The sequence below is a fragment of the Bos taurus genome, chromosome 6 (assembly GCF_002263795.3).
Source record: "Bos taurus isolate L1 Dominette 01449 registration number 42190680 breed Hereford chromosome 6, ARS-UCD2.0, whole genome shotgun sequence".
Classification (NCBI taxonomy): Eukaryota; Metazoa; Chordata; class Mammalia; order Artiodactyla; family Bovidae; genus Bos; species Bos taurus.
In genome coordinates, this window is record NC_037333.1 from 34,701,180 (window position 1) to 34,719,956 (window position 18,777).

At 37.2% G+C, this 18,777-nt stretch overlaps 1 protein-coding gene across 3 annotated transcripts in view; it reads right to left on the bottom strand.

Annotated features, from left to right (window-relative positions):
• MMRN1 (multimerin 1) overlaps positions 1–18,777 on the bottom strand; it is a 112,226-nt gene that overhangs the window by 46,083 nt on the left and 47,366 nt on the right. For all 3 annotated transcript variants that reach the window (NM_001102500.1, XM_015471559.3, XM_005207771.5), the window contains exon 6: positions 13,353–15,338. In NM_001102500.1, coding sequence (NP_001095970.1) covers positions 13,353–15,338 — 1,986 coding nt within the window. The remainder of the gene's footprint in view (positions 1–13,352; positions 15,339–18,777) is intronic.

Genomic DNA, 18,777 nt, shown 5'->3' on the forward strand with positions numbered 1-18,777 from the left:
AAGGTACATAAGAGAATTTGAGGGTGTGATGGAACTGTTCTCCATCTTGACTTTTGTGGTGATTACATGACTACCCATCTGTCAGAATTCACAGACTGCATGTCAAAAATAGTGAATTAAAGAAAAAAAAAAAGCAGTGAATTTAACTCCATGTAAATTATAGCAAAAATAAACAGATATCTCCCCAACATTTTTATTTCTATTATTTTGTTTATTTGCACAGGTCCTCCTTCTACATCATTATGTCTTTTTTTAATCTTTTCTTTTTTTCTTAAAGACTTTGATTCAGAGGCTCATGTACTTTTCTGGTTCTGATTACACCTTTTTCTCTCTCCCATGTTTCTATCTTCAGTTCTCTACTTTTTCTCTAACTACCCAATTTAATTCTGTGGCCTCAACTATCACCTCAGTGCAATAATTTCCAATTTTTACCTAAAAACCCTCTTCTGGTTCCAGACCTACATTACTCATTGACTTTTGGACATTTCCATAGGGATAGAGGTGGCTCAGTGGTAAAGAATTCGCCTACCAATGCAGGTGATCTTCCCAACCCAATTGGGAAGATCCCCTGGAGGAGGGTGTGGCAACCAACTCCAGTATTCTTTCCCGGAAAATTTCATGGACAGAAGAGCCTGGCAAGGGGCAGTCCATGGGGTCACAAAGAACCGGACATGACTGAGTGGCTGGGCATGCAGAAGCTCACACACACATGCACACAGGGATAGAGAGCTTTAAACTAAGGTATCACAGACTAAACTTCTCTTCCCATGTGCATCTGTACTTCCTTCTTAACCTTTCTATTTCCATTAATGGAATGACTGACTTCTTATCACTGATACTTTATTTAAATGTTGGTGTTATTTTTATTCTAAGTTCTTGTGTTTCCAATTGGTTGTTTTCTGCTAAATACATATTCACATTTAACTAACATTCCCAGTTTTCATTTTGTTCCTTTCTCTATCACCTATTGAGGTCTTAATATATTCAAGTCAGGATAGTTGTAATTTTGTGACTGATCTGTGAAAGAACTTAGAATAAATCTTAATCATGCACACACATGATGATGCTATCAGTCAGTTCAGTTGCTCAGTCATGTTCAACTCTTTGTGACCCTGTGAACTGCAGCATTCCAGACTTCCCTGTCCATCACTAACTCCTGAAGCTTGCTCAAACTCAAGTCAATTGAGCTGGTGATGCCATTCAACCATCTCATCCTCTGTCATCCCCTTTTCCCCCTACCTTCAATCTTTCCCAGCATCAGGGTCTCTTCCAATTAAAAGGGTCTTTTTCACCTGTTCTTTGCATCAGGTGGCCAAAATATTGGAGCTTCAGCTTCAGCATCAGTCCTTCTAATGAATATTCAGGGCTGATCTCCTTGCAGTCCAAAGGAATGCTCAAGAGTCTTCTCCAACACCACAGTTCAAAGGCATCAATTCTTCAGCACTCAGCTTTCTTTATGATCCAACTCTCACATCTATACATGACTACTGGAAAAACCATAGCTTTGAGTAGATGGACCTTTGACGGCAAAGTAATGTCTCTGCTTTTTAATATGTCTGGGTTGACCATAGCTTTTCTTCCAAGGAGCAAGTGTCTTTTAATTTCATGGCTGCTGTCACCATCTGCAGTGATTTTGGAGCTCAAGAAAACAAAGTCTGTCACTGTTTCCATTGTTTCCCCATCTATTTGCCATGAAGTGATGTAACCCGATGCCTTGATCTTCATTTTTTGAATGCTGAATTTTAAGCCATCTTTTTCACTCTCCTCTTTCACTTTCATCAAGAGGCTCTTTAGTTCCTTTTCACTTTCTGCCATAGGGTGGTGTCATCTGCATATCTGAGGTTATTGATTATCTTACACTCTTGCTCAAAAATCTTTCATTGTTACTAAAAGAATGAATTTAAACATATGATACTCCACACAGGGTATAAATGGTTGATTTAATGAATGCTCAGCCTAAAATTACCTCTTTCATGAGATTTGCCCAAACATTCAGTTCTTAATTGACACTAAACTCTTAAGATAATAAACTCCTATAACCCTCATTTAGTGCTTAGCATATGCTGTGACATGTCTCTCTTCTTTCATGTTCAAAACAGCTATATCAACATGGTGTTCAGAAGCACATGGAAAAAATTTTTAAACATAAAACATAACAACGAAATACCACATTACTCTATAGGTACATCTTCCACTGTCAACTTGTGTTACAACAAAATTACAAAGTTTTCTTTATATTCCCATTGCCTGCAGAGTTTACTATTTTTCCAGAAATCGAGCCCTATCCCATGATTTTATTTACTAATACTACACTTGGCTCCCTATTCACATTCAGCACATCCCACAGTACTCTGATTCTCTACCTTCCTTTACTTTTTATTTTATGCATAACATTTATCACCTTTTACCAGACTGTATAATTTACATTTTTACTTATCTTTCTCTATCCCTGGTAGAGTGTAAGCTCCAAAAAATAGGAATTTAAAAAAATGTATGTATTCCAAACGTCTATAAAAGTACCTGATTTTATTGGCACTTAATATTTGTGCAGATACCTCTTGAATCTATTATAAATATCCCTGAAAATTTTTAAATTTAACACTTGTTTAAGATTATAAAGTCTAGAAAAGAGTTCTTAAGGGACTGTTGATTATAAAAATGATATCCTTTTTTGTAAAAGGTAGATGTGTATTTTAATTTCTACATGACTGGCAAAATGAGACTCAATAATTTTCTTTCACTGACTTCTTTAGTTCTCCAAACACTGTATAATAAATTTTGGGGTAATTAGTTTGAGAGGTGAAGATACTTGAGTTTACATTAACCAATTATATCAACAAAACAAAATGCCATGTTATATTTCCCCTGAAACAGTGATGTTCAAAATAAGTACGTTTGAATAATTCAAATTAAATTTATAATAAAATACTTATTATTTCTCTTAAAATATTTCCTATTATTTAAAACCAAATAGTGTTTATTATTAAACATCCCAACTAGTCACTCTGGGACCATGAGAAAATATTAATACTTATTATTTCTGAGAAATAATACTGAGAAAATACTTATTATTTCTTTTCAGATCCACTTTGAAGCTGTGCATAGTAAAACTGGCAATTACAAACTTTTGGGGTGTGTTTTTCAAATTTTTTGTGCAGTTAACATATGGCTTAACTATTTTTTTATGTTGCAATTTTTTGTTAAGATGCGAGAATCATGTCCACTCAGACAGCTGTGCAACATGCTCACAATTTGTGACTTAATAATCCCAACAGATTATTCCTCGTGTTTGACAATGAGTACAACACAAAATAATACTACAGTGTCAGGTGCAGTTTTGAATTTATAGTGTTGTTAGCACCAGTGGAAAGACATCCATTCATTGTATTTAATCACAGGGCAGTTAATAATTAGATCTGGTATAAAATCTTTGGTGTCAAAGAAACAATTAGTTGTTGATAAATAGCTCCTGTGCTTCTTGTTAGGAGACTAATCTTAGCATATGTAGTGACTATGTAAATGAATCCTGGTATCCTGTCCCATTTATTTTTTATCATCAGATGCATGTGTTATAAATTTTGGCTCAGATGAGAATGTCAAGGACATAGCATTCTGACTGTTCACCTGTAGATTCCATGGTCACTTTATTGCAAGACATGAGGCAGGAAAGAATTGTTAATTTTGCCAGCATCTTCTCTTCAACTGTCATCCTTCCATACACAGGGGAATCCTCTGAAAAGCTAGGGGATTCTTTTCTTCTTCTTGGGAACAATGAACAAAAACTACTTCATTTAATATTCTCTTCAACCCTGCTTTATTGACACAAACTGGGGATGCTATCCGCAGAAGACAGGCTTGCTAACCAACTCTGGCATGGAGAATATCTTTAAGATCATGAGCAGAAAAGAGTTTATATAGCAGGCCTGAGACTGCTACCTTTAGAAATGCTGACTTTCAAGGATTTGCCCTTGATCCATATCTGGGAACTTGGCTTCTCTAATTAAAAAGTGTCTTCATAGTGCCCTGACTCATTGTACAAATGATATGTTTTAGGCTGAACTTCTGCTTTCCTTTTAGAGTTTTGATATGTGCTCAGCAGAGGGTGCCTACGTGACCAGCCCTGTTTAACATGAAAGTCTGTGTCCCCTACAAACTCATATGAGGAATTTCTAACTCCCAAAGGGATGGTATTAGGAGATGGGGCCTGTGGAGGCATTTAGGTATTTAGGGTGGAGCCTTCATGAGTAGGATTAGTGCCCTTTTAAAAGGGACCCCGGAAAGCTCTCTCCCTCCTTCCCTTTCTGTCACGTGAGAAGAAAAGAAGTTGAGTCTGCAATCCAGAAGAGGGCTTTCATCAGAAACTGACCATGCCAGCCTGATCTCAAAACTGTGAGAGGTAAAGTTCTATTGATTATAAGCCACCTTACTTATGGTACTTGTCATAGCAGTATAGCAGTGTAAGCTGACTAAGACAAGCCCCAGTAAAAACCTTAGGAGTTGGATACCTGGTGGACTCCTCTGGGCAGAATAATTGCATGTTACTGCATGTTTTGGTGACTGGAAAACAAAAGATCCCACACAGAAGTGGGACCCCCTTATAGGAGGGAGAGAGCCTAAGAAAGCCTATGCTGGATTTCTCCAGATTCTGCCTGGGTCCTTTTCCCTTGCTGATTATATCATGCATCATTTCACTATAATAAAACTTAGCTATGTGTGTAGCTATTTTCTGAGTACCATAGTGCTTCCAGCATATTGGCAAACTTGTGTGACATTTTGTATATGTTATGAAACACATTGTAAACTAAATTCAAGCAGCAATCCTTCAAAATAATTAGCTTATATTCACTATTTTGTATAGAAGTCAACTTATCCTGAGGCATATGTGAGAATGATTACTTTTTATAACATGGAAAAGCATATCAAGAGCTGAAATACCATGGAGAAAACTCATTAAAACTTCTGCAGATCTCTTTTAGTGCTTGAAATGCACAAGCATTTTTATACATTTAAGCCTTTACATTTTTAATCTTGTTCTTTTTGACTTATTGTTATGTGATAAGCATAAGTTCATTTATAAACATGTTGAGTTTAAAACAGTGAGACTTATAAATTAAAAGTAGAACAATGGAATACCATGAGCATTTAAATTATGTTGATACATGGAAATAATTACATATAAAATATTAAGTGAAAATATTAAAGAAAATAAAATATAAACATTGAATATAGCTGAGAAAATTTTATCATATAGTCATAACCATGTTAATAATTCACTGTGTTCCAGTTGATTTCTTTGATCCTTAAAATAAACTTTGTAAAGTAGATATGTTATTCTAATTTTATAAATGAGGAAACTAAGTTTTAGGAAAAAAGACTTATTACAAATAAGTCTTGCTAGGCAATTCAGTGCTTCTTAGTCATCCACAACTGCCTCTATGCTGTGTCACAAAATTTATAAGTGATTTTAAAGTGATATAACAGTTAAATGTTCACTAGTTTCTTATTTTTCTCTTTTAAACTGCTTATATTCACAGCAATGATCATTTTAAAAGTTGTGTATCATATACTACCAAACCTTTTACAAAATCTTTCTTAAAAAGAGTAACTAAAGTGATCATGATGAATAAGAGGTTTATTAAGGAGAGTTAAATATACCTGGTAAATACAGGGGAAATAGTTAAAGTAGAAAGCCAGTGGTCTCACGAGCGGAGGACACAGCCTCAGCCATGCTGCTGACATTGTTACTACAGGATTCAGCTTCTCTTGGAAGGCAAGCAGCCAAACTCTGTAGGGACAAGTCTGCCAATTGTACAAACAAATCTTCAAAGTGAAATAAAATCCTCTTGATGTCTATTGGACTATTGTTTAGAAACAAATCAAATATGTAGGGATTCAACCAGAACAGTTTATCAGCATTGGCCTAGGAGGAATCATAGTTAGCATAACTGAATGTGGAAATGGCTCAGAAGGAAGTGAGGGGAAGAGGACTCTGAATTTTACCTGCCATTGCATCAGCACCAAGAAGATCTTGTGAATAACCAATGGCAACTTTCAATTACAACTGCCCACTGGCCATTATCATGGAAAAGCTACACTGAAAAACACCCACTTACCTCTCTCTGATCAGAAGCAGAAATAAGTGACAGTATTTGGATTCTCAAGAAATCAAACTCCCTGGGAGTATCAACACTGGTCATATGGAATATTCAGATATGGCCAGACTCTGAAGCAGGTATGATGCATCAAACACAAGCAGAAGGAAGAGAAAGGCAGGTGAACACACTTCAGAGTCTACTTGAGTACCGTGGTTCAGCTGAGGCCTGTGTCCAACAGACCAGGAGTCAGGCTCTCTCACTTACAAGGCATGACCTTAGGCAGAGGGTTAGTTTACTCATCTTCAAAATAAGAATAATGATAGCTACCTCATAAATATCAAATGAAGGAACATATGTAGAATAGTTTGAATAGAGCCTGGGATGTAGTAAGTGTTATTAAATAGTATCCAATATTACATCATTGTAGTATTTCTATTACTAGGCTTCAAAGGAGGTTATCAGTTATTAAGATTAAACAGAAAAAGACTCACAGACATAGAAAACATTTATGGTTACTAAAGGGGAAAAAGGTAGGGAGGAGGGGTAAATGAGGTTTCAATTAACATACATATACTACTATATATAAAATAGATAAACAGCAAGGACCTACTGCCATATTTTATAATAACCATAAGGGGAAAGAATCTAAAGAAGAACATATAAAATCTAGAAAAGAATATAAAGAAGAATATATGTGTGTCTAACTGAATGCTGTGTTGTACACCTGAAACTAAAAATATATTATAAATCAACTATGCTTCATTAAAAAAATTAAATTAAAAAAAGTATGTTTATGTGGTTTTTATTCCTGAAAATTGTATTTATTCTGCAAATGATAGTGGTTATTACCTGAATAATATTGTGAAAGTTTTAAAATGATGATAAATTACCTTCTGGCATTAGGTAAGGGAATAATGTGGCTGGACTATATTTATCATATCATAGCAAAGGTCAAAGAAACACAGTCAAATTTAAGCAGTGTTTCAGTGTGCCTGACAGCTTGTATCAAAGAAAGTAGTATATTTTGCAATTGGTTTATTCTTATAGGAGAATTTAGCCTGAATCCACTGGTTTTATTACCTTACATATACTTTAGCTGCTCAGCTGTCCAATGAATGCCACTAGTCTCATGGCTCATAGAAGCAGAGCTGGCTTAATGAACATGTATATCTATGCATTCACTTGAAAGGGCCCCACATATTATGTTGCTGCTCCTGCATAAAGTGAATATCTACCCCACATATGAAATTAGGCCAATAAATCTTCATTGCCCTGACATCATTATGGGTTATCTTTACAAAGATAAAATAAAAAACTTTTAATTAATTATTAATTTTAGGTCTATAAAAATTCTACTTACAGTAAATAAAGAAACCAGAAGCAATTATATAAAGGCATCAGTAAAAAAAGAATCAATACTAAGTTAATTATTAGCCCATTAATATACTGGTATATAAATACTCAATGCAATTTTTATAAGCTCCTAGCATGTATTCTTTACAATGAAAGAATATGAAACTTTGTTAGTTTTTTAATTTTCTATTGAATTTTGAAGCTATTTAAATTTATTGTTGCTGTGTAGATACGGGTATTTTTTTGATTTAAGGGGGAAAAAGACATGGCTTACCTGGTGTATGATCACACATCCTATGGAGCTTAACAAACTCATTTGCAATGTCCACAGAGGAAAGACCAAGGATTAAAATAATATGGAGGAAGAACAACTCATTTTTCCTAAAATTATTTTTATGAGAACATCTTGTATTGAAACACTGCCTTTTCTTGGAAATATGTAAAGCCTAAATAATTGTTCTGTGATCCCATAGGGTAAGATTAGTTTTCCTGAGTCAGATTAATTTGAAAGGAGTCATACATAAATAAATACAATAGTTTAAATAGTGAAGAGATATTTCAACTTTGTATTATTCTGTGATTTTTAATATTATCAGAACATTCAGAGATAAAACATGAAGGGTCATATTATTCTAGGATAATGATTACCCTTTTGTAATTAAAAAACAGTAAAATACAAAATTCATCCAAAAGAGTGTATAATTAAACAGCAGACTCGTATGAGAGGTACACTGCCATTTCTTTTAGGAATAGTATTCTTTTCATTGTGAAAATATCATTTAATGTTACTCATATGCCAAACATCTCAGTAAAACACTTCTTTCATACAGAGAGACTATTAAGTAGTTTATATGCACTACAATAAGTTCCTCTTTCCTCTCAAATGTATGCTTCTCCTCTGGTGTTTATAATATTTGTCAATGGTACTTCTAGCTTCTCATTTCCCAAGTGTAAAACCACAGAATATTCTACTTTTCTCCCCTTCCCAAGTGCCATGCATTCAGGCTGTGAATGGCTCACATATTTTTATTTTTATTTTTTTTACAATGATCCAGTCTGCAACAGATACAGTCTGGGACTAGATATTTCTGCTAATAAGCTCAGCGAAATACCTATTGCAATTCCATCACATGAATGGAAGAATTGAGATGCAGAGAGGTGAACTTACTCAAGGCTACACAGACATACTGAAACAACTAGGACTGGAATCATGTGTTGTTGTTCCTTAGACCATTAATTTTCCCACTATGTTTTCGTTTCTGCAGAGAGGAGCTACCCCAAGTCCGATATTAAGAGGGGCGGCCAATAGGAGCTACCCCACGTCCGAGGTCAGGGGCTGCGGCCGAGAGTGCCAGGCTGCAACGACGCAGGAGCGGCAGAGAGGAGCTAAGCCCCGCCCAAGGCCAGGGGTGGTGGCAGGGAGCTACACCACGTCCGAGGAGCGGTGGCTGCGCTTCGCAGGAGGGCTGAGAGGAGCCACTCCACGTTCAAGGTCAGGAGGGACGGTGGTGAGGACATACCCCTCATCCAAGATAAGGAGCAGCAGCAGCCTTGAAGAGATACCCCACGTCCAAGGTAAGAGAAACCCAAGTAAGATGGTAGGTGTTGAGAGAGGGCATCAGAGGGCAGACACACTGAAACCATAACCACAGAAAACTAGTCAATCTAATCACATGGACCACAGCCTGGTCTAACTCAATGAAACGAAGTCATGCCCTTTGGGGCCACGGAAGATGGGAGGGTCATGGTGGAGAGGTCTAACAGAATGTGGTCCATTGGAGAAGGGAATGGCAAACCACTTCAGTATTCTTGCCTTGAGAACCCCATGAACAGTATGAAAGGCAAAATGATAGGATACTGAAAGGGGAACTCCCCAGGTCAATAGGTGCCCAATATGCTACTGGAGATCAGTGGAGAAATAACTCCAGAAAGAATGAAGGGATGGAGCCAAAGCAAAAACAATACCCAGCTGTGGATGTGACTGGTGATAGAAGCAAGGTCCGATGCTGTAAAGAGCAATATTGCATAGGCACCTGGAATGTCAGGTCCATGAATCAAGGCAAATTGGAAGTGGTCAAACAAGACATGGCAAGAGTGAATGTCGACATTCTAGGAATCAGCGAACTAAAATGGACTGGAATGGGTGAATTTAACTCAGATGACCATTATATCTACTACTGTGAGCAGGAATTCCTTAGAAGAAATGGAGTAGCCATCATGGTCAACAAAAGAGTCCGAAATGCAGTACTTGGATGCAATCTCAAAAATGACAGAATGATCTCTGTTCGTTTCCAAGGCAAACTATTCAATATCACAGTAATCCAAGTCTATAACCCAACCAGTAATGCTGAAAAAGCTGAAGTTGAATGGCTCTATGAAGACCTAGAAAACCTTTTAGAACTAACACCCAAAAAAGATGTCCTTTTCATTATAGGGGACTGCAATGCAAAAGTAGGAAGTCAAGAAACACCTGGAGTAACAGGCAAATTTGGCCTTGGAATACGGAATGAAGTAGGGCAAAGGCTAATAGAATTTTGCCAAGAGAATGCACTGGTCATAGCAAACACCCTCTTCCAACAACACAAGAGGAGACTCTACACATGGACATCACCAGATGGTCAACACCAAAATCAGATTGATTATATTCTTTGCAGCCAAAGATGGGGAAGCTCTATACAGTCAACAAAAACAAGACCAGGAGCTGACTGTGGCTCAGATCATAAACTCCTTATTGGCAAATTCAGACTTAAATTGAAGAAAGTAGGGAAAACCACTAGACCATTCAGGTATGACCTAAATCAATTCCTTATGATTATACAGTGGAAGTGAGAAATAGATTTAAGGGACTAGATCTGATTGAAAGAGTGCCTGATGAACTATGGACAGAGGTTCGTGACATTCTACAGGAGACAGGGATCAAGACCATCCCCATGGAAAAGAAATGCAAAAGAGCAAAATGGCTGTCTGGGAAGGCCTTACAAATAGCTGTGAAAAGAAGAGAAGTGAAAAGCAAAGGAGAAAAGGAAAGATATAAGCATCTGAATGCAGAGTTCCAAAGAATAGCAAGAAGAGATAAGAAAGCCTTCCTCAGCAATCAGTGCAAAGAAATGGAGGAAAACAACAGAATGGGAAAGACTAGACATCTCTTCAAGAAAATTAGAGATACCAAGGGAACATTTCATGCAAAGATGAGCTTGATAAAGGACAGAAATGGTATGGACCTAACAGAAGCAGAAGATATTAAGAAGAGATGGCAAGAATACACAAAACTACTGTACAAAAAAGATCTTCATGACCCAGATAATCACGATGGTGTGATCACTCACCTAGAGCCAGACATCCTGGAATGTGAAGTCAAGTGGGCCTTAGAAAGCATCACTACGAACAAAGCTAGTGGAGGTTATGGAATTCCAGTTGAGCTATTTCAAATCCTGAAAGATGATGCTGTGAAAGTGCTGCCCTCAATATGCCAGCAAATTTGGAAAACTCAGCAGTGGCCACAGGACTGGAAAAGGTCAGTTTTCATTTCAATCCCAAAGAAAGGCAATGCCAAAGAATGTTGAAACTACTGCACAATTGCACTCATCTTACACGCTAGTAAATAATGCTCAAAATTTTCCAAGCCAGGCTTCAGCAATACGTGAACCATGAACTTCCAGATGTTCAAGCTGATTTTAGAAAAGGCAGTGGAACCAGAGATCAAATTGCCAATATCCGCTGGATGATGGAAAAGCAAGAGAGTTCCAGAAAAACATCTATTTCTGCTTTATTGACTATGCCAAAGCCTTTGACTGTGTGGATCACAATAAACTGTGGAAAATTCTGAAAGATATGGGAATACCAGACCACTTGATCTACCTCTTGAGAAACCTATATGCAGGTCAGGAAGCAACAGTTAGAACTGGACATGGAACAACAGACTGGTTCCAAATAGGAAAAGGAATATGTCAAGGCTGTATATTGTCACTCTGCTTATTTAACTTATATGCAGAGTACATCATGAGAAATGCTGGGCTGGAAGAAACACAAGCTGGAATCAAGATTGCTGAGAGAAATATCAATAACCTCAGATATGCAGATGACACCACCCTTATGGCAGAAAGTGAAGAGGAACTCAAAAGCCTCTAGAGGAAGTGAAAGACGAGAGTGAAAAAGTTGGCCTAAAGCTCAACATTCAGAAAACTAAGATCATGGCATCTTCCCATCACTTCATGGGAAATAGATGGGGAAACAGTGTCAGACTTTATTTTTCTGGGCTCCAAATCACTGCAGATGGTGATTGCAGCCATGAAATTAAAAGACGCTTACTCCTTGGAAGGAAAGTTATGACCAACGTAGATAGCATATTGAAAAGCAGAGACATTACTTTGCCAACAAAGGTCCGTCTAGTCAAGGCTATGGTTTTTCCTGTGGTCATGTATGGATGTGAGAGTTGGACTGTGAAGAAAACTGAGCGCAGAAGAATTGATGCTTTTGAACTGTGGTGTTGGAGAAGACTCTTGAGAGTCCCTTGGACTGCAAGGAGATCCAACCAGTCCATTCTAAAGGAGATCAGTCCTGGGTGTTCTTTGGAAGGAATGATGCTAAAGCTGAAACTGCAGTACTTTGGCCACCTCATGCGAAGAGTTAACTCATTGGAAAAGACTCTGATGCTGGGAGGGATTGGGGGCAGGAAGAGAAAGGGATGACAGAGGATGAGATGGCTGGATGGCATCACCAACTCGATGGACATGAGTTTGAGTGAACTCCAGGAGTTGGTGATGGACAGGGAGGCCTGGCATGCTGCGGTTCATGGGGTCACAAAGAGTCGGACACGACTGAGTGACTGAACTGAACTGAACTGAATATTACTTTTACATTATTCATATCCATCTCCTCTGATTCTGCTACCTCTTCCCAAGATCTGGTTCTTATGATTTTGCCAATAATGTCCTACTCTAATTTCATGCTACACACAATTGCTGGCTTCATGCTCCTGAGACAGAGTTCTCACCATACCCCAACCCTCTGCTCGAAATATCCAAAGACCACTCTTTACAAAATCATGTCTACCTGCCTGGAATGTGTCTCCCAAAATTTATAGGTTGAAATATAACCCTCACTGTTGATGATAGGAGGTGGGACCTTTGGAGGTGCTATGGAGATGAGGGTTGTGCCCTCATGAATGGGATTAGTGTTCTTATCAAAGAGACATCACAGGCTCCCTCACCCCTTCTCCCATGTGAGGATACAGCTAGTGATTACCAGAACCAAGTGAACAAGGAAAAGGGCCCTCACCAGATTGTTACTATGCTGGCACTTTAATTTTAGTTTCCCCAGCCTCTACAATGTTGAGAAGTAAATTTCTGTTGTTTATAATTTACCCAGTCTGTGGAATTTTGTTAAAGCAGCCCAAAGGGACTAAGATACTTAGCTTGTCATTCAAGGCCTTCTATCATCAGCCCAAACTGAATCCCTGCTCACTGTACATTCACTGGGCCAGTCATTCAACAGATATACACTGAGTTCCTATGACACACCAAACATTTTGCCACATAACACCAAAATGAACAGAACACAATCTAGTCTTATTCATCAAGGAGCTCATTGTCTAATAAATTCCTTTAATTACCTATGCAAGAAAATGTTCTACAAGGGCAAGCTTGATCTTTTTATTGGGGGCCTGTCAGAAAAAAAGACATATAGAACAAGTATTTACACTATAAGCATTTGTTTTGTATTGATAACTGCTTTACACAGGATGAAATAAGATTCAAATAATGTATCAGAGATCTTTGAATTACTTAACTATTTATCCAAGCTCAGTTAAGTGCCAAAGATTATGATCTTGCTAAACCATGCATATCTACTAAATAAACTTAAATAGGAAAATGATTAAAAGTTATTTTTTTGATAATAGCTTACCAGGAAGTAGAATGTTGTCTGTGTTTCTTTGGGCCCGGCCTATCTGGACAGTTGTCAGGTTCACTGTTGTTTTAAGAGTATTTGGTTTCTTCAGTGATGCTTTTATCTGCTTCTGTGACTTGACAATATTTGCAAGACTACTGGACAATGATTGATTTATATACCAAGTTAAATTAGATAGGGCAATTTGAGTTTTTATTTCAATTACTGATTCCACATATTCTGCCAGACTTGTCTGAAGAAGTTGTATATTTGGTAGGGAATCTTTTATCCTCTTGGGTATGGTAGCATTCAGTTCTGATATACTTCTAGAAGCATCATGACATGTTGTTACTACTTCATAGAGAGTCTTGTTAATTAAAGATAAATTAATAGAAAGATGGATGGATTTTGCTTCCAGTGCTTTAAATCTGGAATTTAATACCTGCAGTTGTAGAGCCTGGTTGCTCTCATTTGTAGCTGCACTGTCTTTTTTTAGTGAAACATAGTAAGGTGTGAGCATCTTGGTCACTTTAGACTCAATGCCTTGCAACCGAGTTTCAACATTTTTGGAAATTTTTGTGGCTGAGAGTATTTTTTCCTCCAGATGACTTATATTTTGCTGGAATTTTATCACTTGGGAACTGGTTTCATTGAACATTTTGGAAATCTTTTGAAAGTTGGATGGCCTTAGTTTTTCATCTTTAGGAATATATGCAAGGGCCTTGGCAACTTGCAGAACAAAGTTATATCTCTGACTGTCATTGACCAAAATCTGAATAGAGTCATTCAAATGTTGGAATTGAGAAATAAATGTCAATATAGTGTCCATATTTTGGGTACATTTATGATGGATCTCAGGATTATACTTTATTATATTTAAAGTTTCTTTTAATACATAGTTGTCTTGAATGAAATCAATGGCATCATTTACAATGGTTATTGTCTTATTTAGACCATCTTCCATTTCTAAGGCATGTTCATCAATACGTCTCTCTAAGGCATCCCCACGACTCTGTACTTCATTTCTAAGTAAGTTGTATCTTCTTGTAAGTTCTTTGGTAAGTACGTTAAGACTGTTAACAGCACTAGTCAGACTTTCCACTTTTTTCTTTGTAGCTACTACTTCCTTTGGTTGTTCGTAAGTCATTGTCTCTCTCAAGGATGCTCCCTGCTCAAGCAAGGGTTGAAGAATCTCCATATCATAAGTCAAATCATTTAGTTGCTCATTCATTTTGTCCATTTTATTGTCCATTGGAAAGAGAAACTCAATCAATGTTTGGTTTAAAACTTGTAAATTCTCTTCTGTGTCCTTAATTTGAACTTTAAAACCATCTCTGTACTTGGATAACATGTCTTCACATTCCTCCCTGACAGATTCTTTCTCCATCTCCAAAGCAAGGGTAAGATTGTTTATCTTGCTGTCTTGGGCATGCAAATCATCAGATATCTGCAACAACATCAAACCTTGTTTCTTTATATTCTGATGTAGAGTAGATACGTATTCAGTGAAGTTATTGCTAACTGATACAGGAATTGGAACAGTCTTCTGATTTGATACTTGTTCAGTTGATAAAAGATGCTCTTGCACTTCCTTCATTTTAGAAAGGGTCTTGTTGAGGGATTCATAATACAGAATTCTACTGGAGCGCTCCTGTTCTAGAGCATCTTCTAAACGAGTCTGCTTTGCTTCTAGTTCTTTAACAGGCTTCTCACACATAAGGGTCATTTCTTGTCTTATATTTACAATGTGATCTTTCAGGTCCAGTATATCAATTGAAGTAGGCCTATTTTCTTGCATTAAAACAGACTTTTGCTGGACTGCTACTGAAATTACAGATTCATTAACTTGTTGAATTATTTGTCTGACATTTTCAAGTTCCTTGGAGACAGTTGATACAGTCTTGAAGAGCTGCGCTACGGTCTCTTCTATGTCATTTTGAAAAATTTTAAATTGTTCTCTTACTATTTCTTTTACCAGATCATTAATGCTTTTGGACTTTAGGCCTGGAGAAAGAAATAAGAAACAACAGTAAATGACATAGATTTTAACTGTGTAAACTTTTATATCTCTAAAAAGATAAAAGTTTGTGACTAAACATTAATGACATGAAATAAAAATATTTCTTGACTACATTTGCTTATGAAATTTTTAAAAATTACTGGCATTCCTACAAGATGATCACTTCTTAATTGGTAAGTCTGAGGGGGAAAAAATCAGTTGCAGGTAGTACACACTAGAACTGTAGAATTAAGTTTCTTTGGACAAAAAGACATGAAGGAAATACGATGGACTTCAGTGAACAGACCCTTGTATGCAATGATTCTAGCCTTAGTTTTATATGAAAATAAATGGTTTGGGGCTTTCTGCCTTAGTACCTGGTGTTAGCTCGTGACTTTCTAGTACAGTTGACCCTTGGACAAAGCAGGGATTGGGGCACCAGCCCTCTGCACAGCCAAAACTCCACATATTATCTGTAGTGGCCCTCCATTATATCCAAGATTCTTCTGAATCCATGATGGCTCAGTGGTAAAGGACCTGCCTGCCAAAGCAGGAAACATGGTTTGATCCCTAGGTCAGGAAGACCCCCTGGAAAAGGGAATGGCAATTCACTCCAGTATTCTTAGCTGGGAAATCCTGGTGTGCTACAGTCCATGGGGTCATAAAGGAGTTGGACATGCCTGAGCAACTAAACAACAAATCTCCGAATCCACAGTTCCACATCCTTAGATTCAACCAACTGACTGTGGATTGTGAGGCACTGTAGTATGTACTACTGAAAAAAGTTTGCTTATGTTTATGTAAGTGGGCCCAGGAGATTCAAACCTATGTTGATAAAGGGTCAACTGTAATTAGGTTTCAGAGCTTGTATTTTGTGCTTCTAAAACTTAATATGTTGACTGCAGAAAGAAATTTCATGAGGTTCCCAAATGAGGAGTAGTAAGAAGTAATAATCACAAAATTCAACAATAGTTCATAATAACAATGAAATAAAAATAATGAGATGTTTGGGGAACCACAAAACTAAGTCAAATGAAGACAGAAATTTAAGATATACATGACCTATCATAACATGATGTTAATTCTTTTTTAGGTGATTTTATTTATTTAATTTTAGTTTGATAATTCTGTACTTAATTTTTTTATTGAAGTATAGTTAATTTATAATATCATTACATTAATGCTTAACAAAAAGGGGAGAGTTTATTAACTTGCCATTAATAAAGTACATGTTAATACTTCCCTTTTAGAAAGAACAGATTGATCACAAGCCAGAATTATGGACATTCAAAAAGCAGCATTAAAAAAAAGGGAAAAGAGGAAAAAACTCTTGAACTATTCAGAATCATTTAAAACAGGAAATAAATATTTTTAAAATGTAAAAACAGACAAACCAGTTACATACAAAAACAGAAAGTGGGAAAACTAAAACATATTTGAGGCATATTTATAGTATGTGGCAATGAAACAGATATAAATGGAAGATATGTCCATTCAAATCCAACAAGTAGCCAACATTTATAATGCAAAATACAGGAAACATATTACAAAGTATTTTAAATTGAAGGTCTGAACTATGGAGTATTGTGAAACAAGTTATGGCTACTATGAGGACTATTCAAGAAAAATAATTAGCAAATAAAAATATATAGTCTTTACATGTCTCTATTTTGTAAGCAAGTTTAAAAAAGTAAGTTGCTTGAGAGGCTTACATAAAACATATTGTGAAAGAACAATTATATCAAATGGAATGATGTATTGCTTGAGCATCTTGATACTTGGTAATTAATGTGGTACAAAGACAAAGCTGTGAATGGATAAATATTTCCTTAGAAATCCTAAACACTAAAGATGAATGTTGTTAATAGATCTTTTAGGCTTTAGGATTTCTAGAGCACAAAATTTACACTTCTAAACCCATTGGACACTGAAATAAACATAGTCTAAAAACTGTAAGTAAGTGAAAATCAACTTGTATGTAATAGAAAAAAAAAAGCATGTGAAGTATGAAATAGTAATCAGTGACACACAGCACCAAAATACTAAAGAAAAGCTAAGTTTATTAGAAAAGATTAAATAGCTGCAGTTAAGATAAATTATACTGACACAGTCTAGCTTTTGCATTTACTAAAATGAACAATTATACCAAGAAAGATTTTTAAGTATTTTTATTTTTTAAATTTTACTTAGCATTTGACACACCACTCATTTATACAACAAATCTTCATTGAGTATATTCTAGATGCTACATAGAAAATGAAATTTGGCCAATGAGATTTATGACATTTAAAACAGAATACGGTAGCTTCGCTGAGTGTAAGGCACCACTTAATAGAAATGATATTTTTATGGCACTTTATATAGAATCATTTAGTCATTTCCTGTTAGTTAAAATCATCTTTAATTTTCATGGCAACAACTAGATGAAACACAATAAAATAATTAAGGTTAGGAATCAGACTTCTCTGAAATTTATAATCTAACAATTTTGGCTTTAAAATGTTTTTCAAGATTGACAAGGTAGGGGCAGTGGTCCTAAGATGGTGGAGGAATAGGACGGGGAGACCACTTTCTCCCCCACAAATTCATTGAAAGAACATTTGAGCGCTGAACAAATTCCACAGAACAACTTCTGAATGCTGGCAGAGGACATCAGGCACCCAGAAAAGCAGCCCATTGTCTTCGAAAGGAGGTAGGACAAAATATAAAAGATAAAAAGAAAGCCAAAAGAGGTAGGGATGGAGATCCGTCCCAGGAAGGGAGGCTTTAAAAAGAGAGAAGTTTCCAAACGCCAGAAAACAATCTCTCCAGGGGGTCTGTGGCGAGCCTTGGAATCTCAGAGGGCAAAATAACCGGAAGGAAAAATAAATACTTAATTAAAACCCACAGATTATGTGCCTAACAGCAACTCCCACCGGTGCAACAGCCCATATGCTTGCATCCCCCACTAGCAAGGTGGGGAGGAACAGGGAGGAGTGGGCGGCATTGCTTAGGATAAGGACTGGTCCTGAATGCCCTGAGGGCAATCTGAGGAAACTAGCTTGAGATAGCAACCCAGACTGTGGGATAGCTATCCCGTGATCCAGCAAAAAGCCCTAACCACCGCCAGGCACGTTTGCAGAACAAAGGACTGAGCAGAGCTAGCAGGCTGGGAGCGGCCCATGCCCCGCCGGGGACAGGCAGGCGAGCGCAGCCAGAACCTGAAGGGGGCAATCGCGGCCCCAGAGAGGCATCCTATGCCAAACTGCAAACAAACTTCGTTGCTAACCAAGACTTCTTGGGATTCTGGACGGTCAACATCCGCCGGGAGCGTCACAGCCAGAGATCAGCTTCCCAGAAGAGATACATGGCACACCTGAGAAGGCGCGCCCGTTGTACACCCAGAAAACTGAGTGGCTAGGATGGGGGAGGGGATAAGTCACAGCCTTCAACTGGGGGCGACTA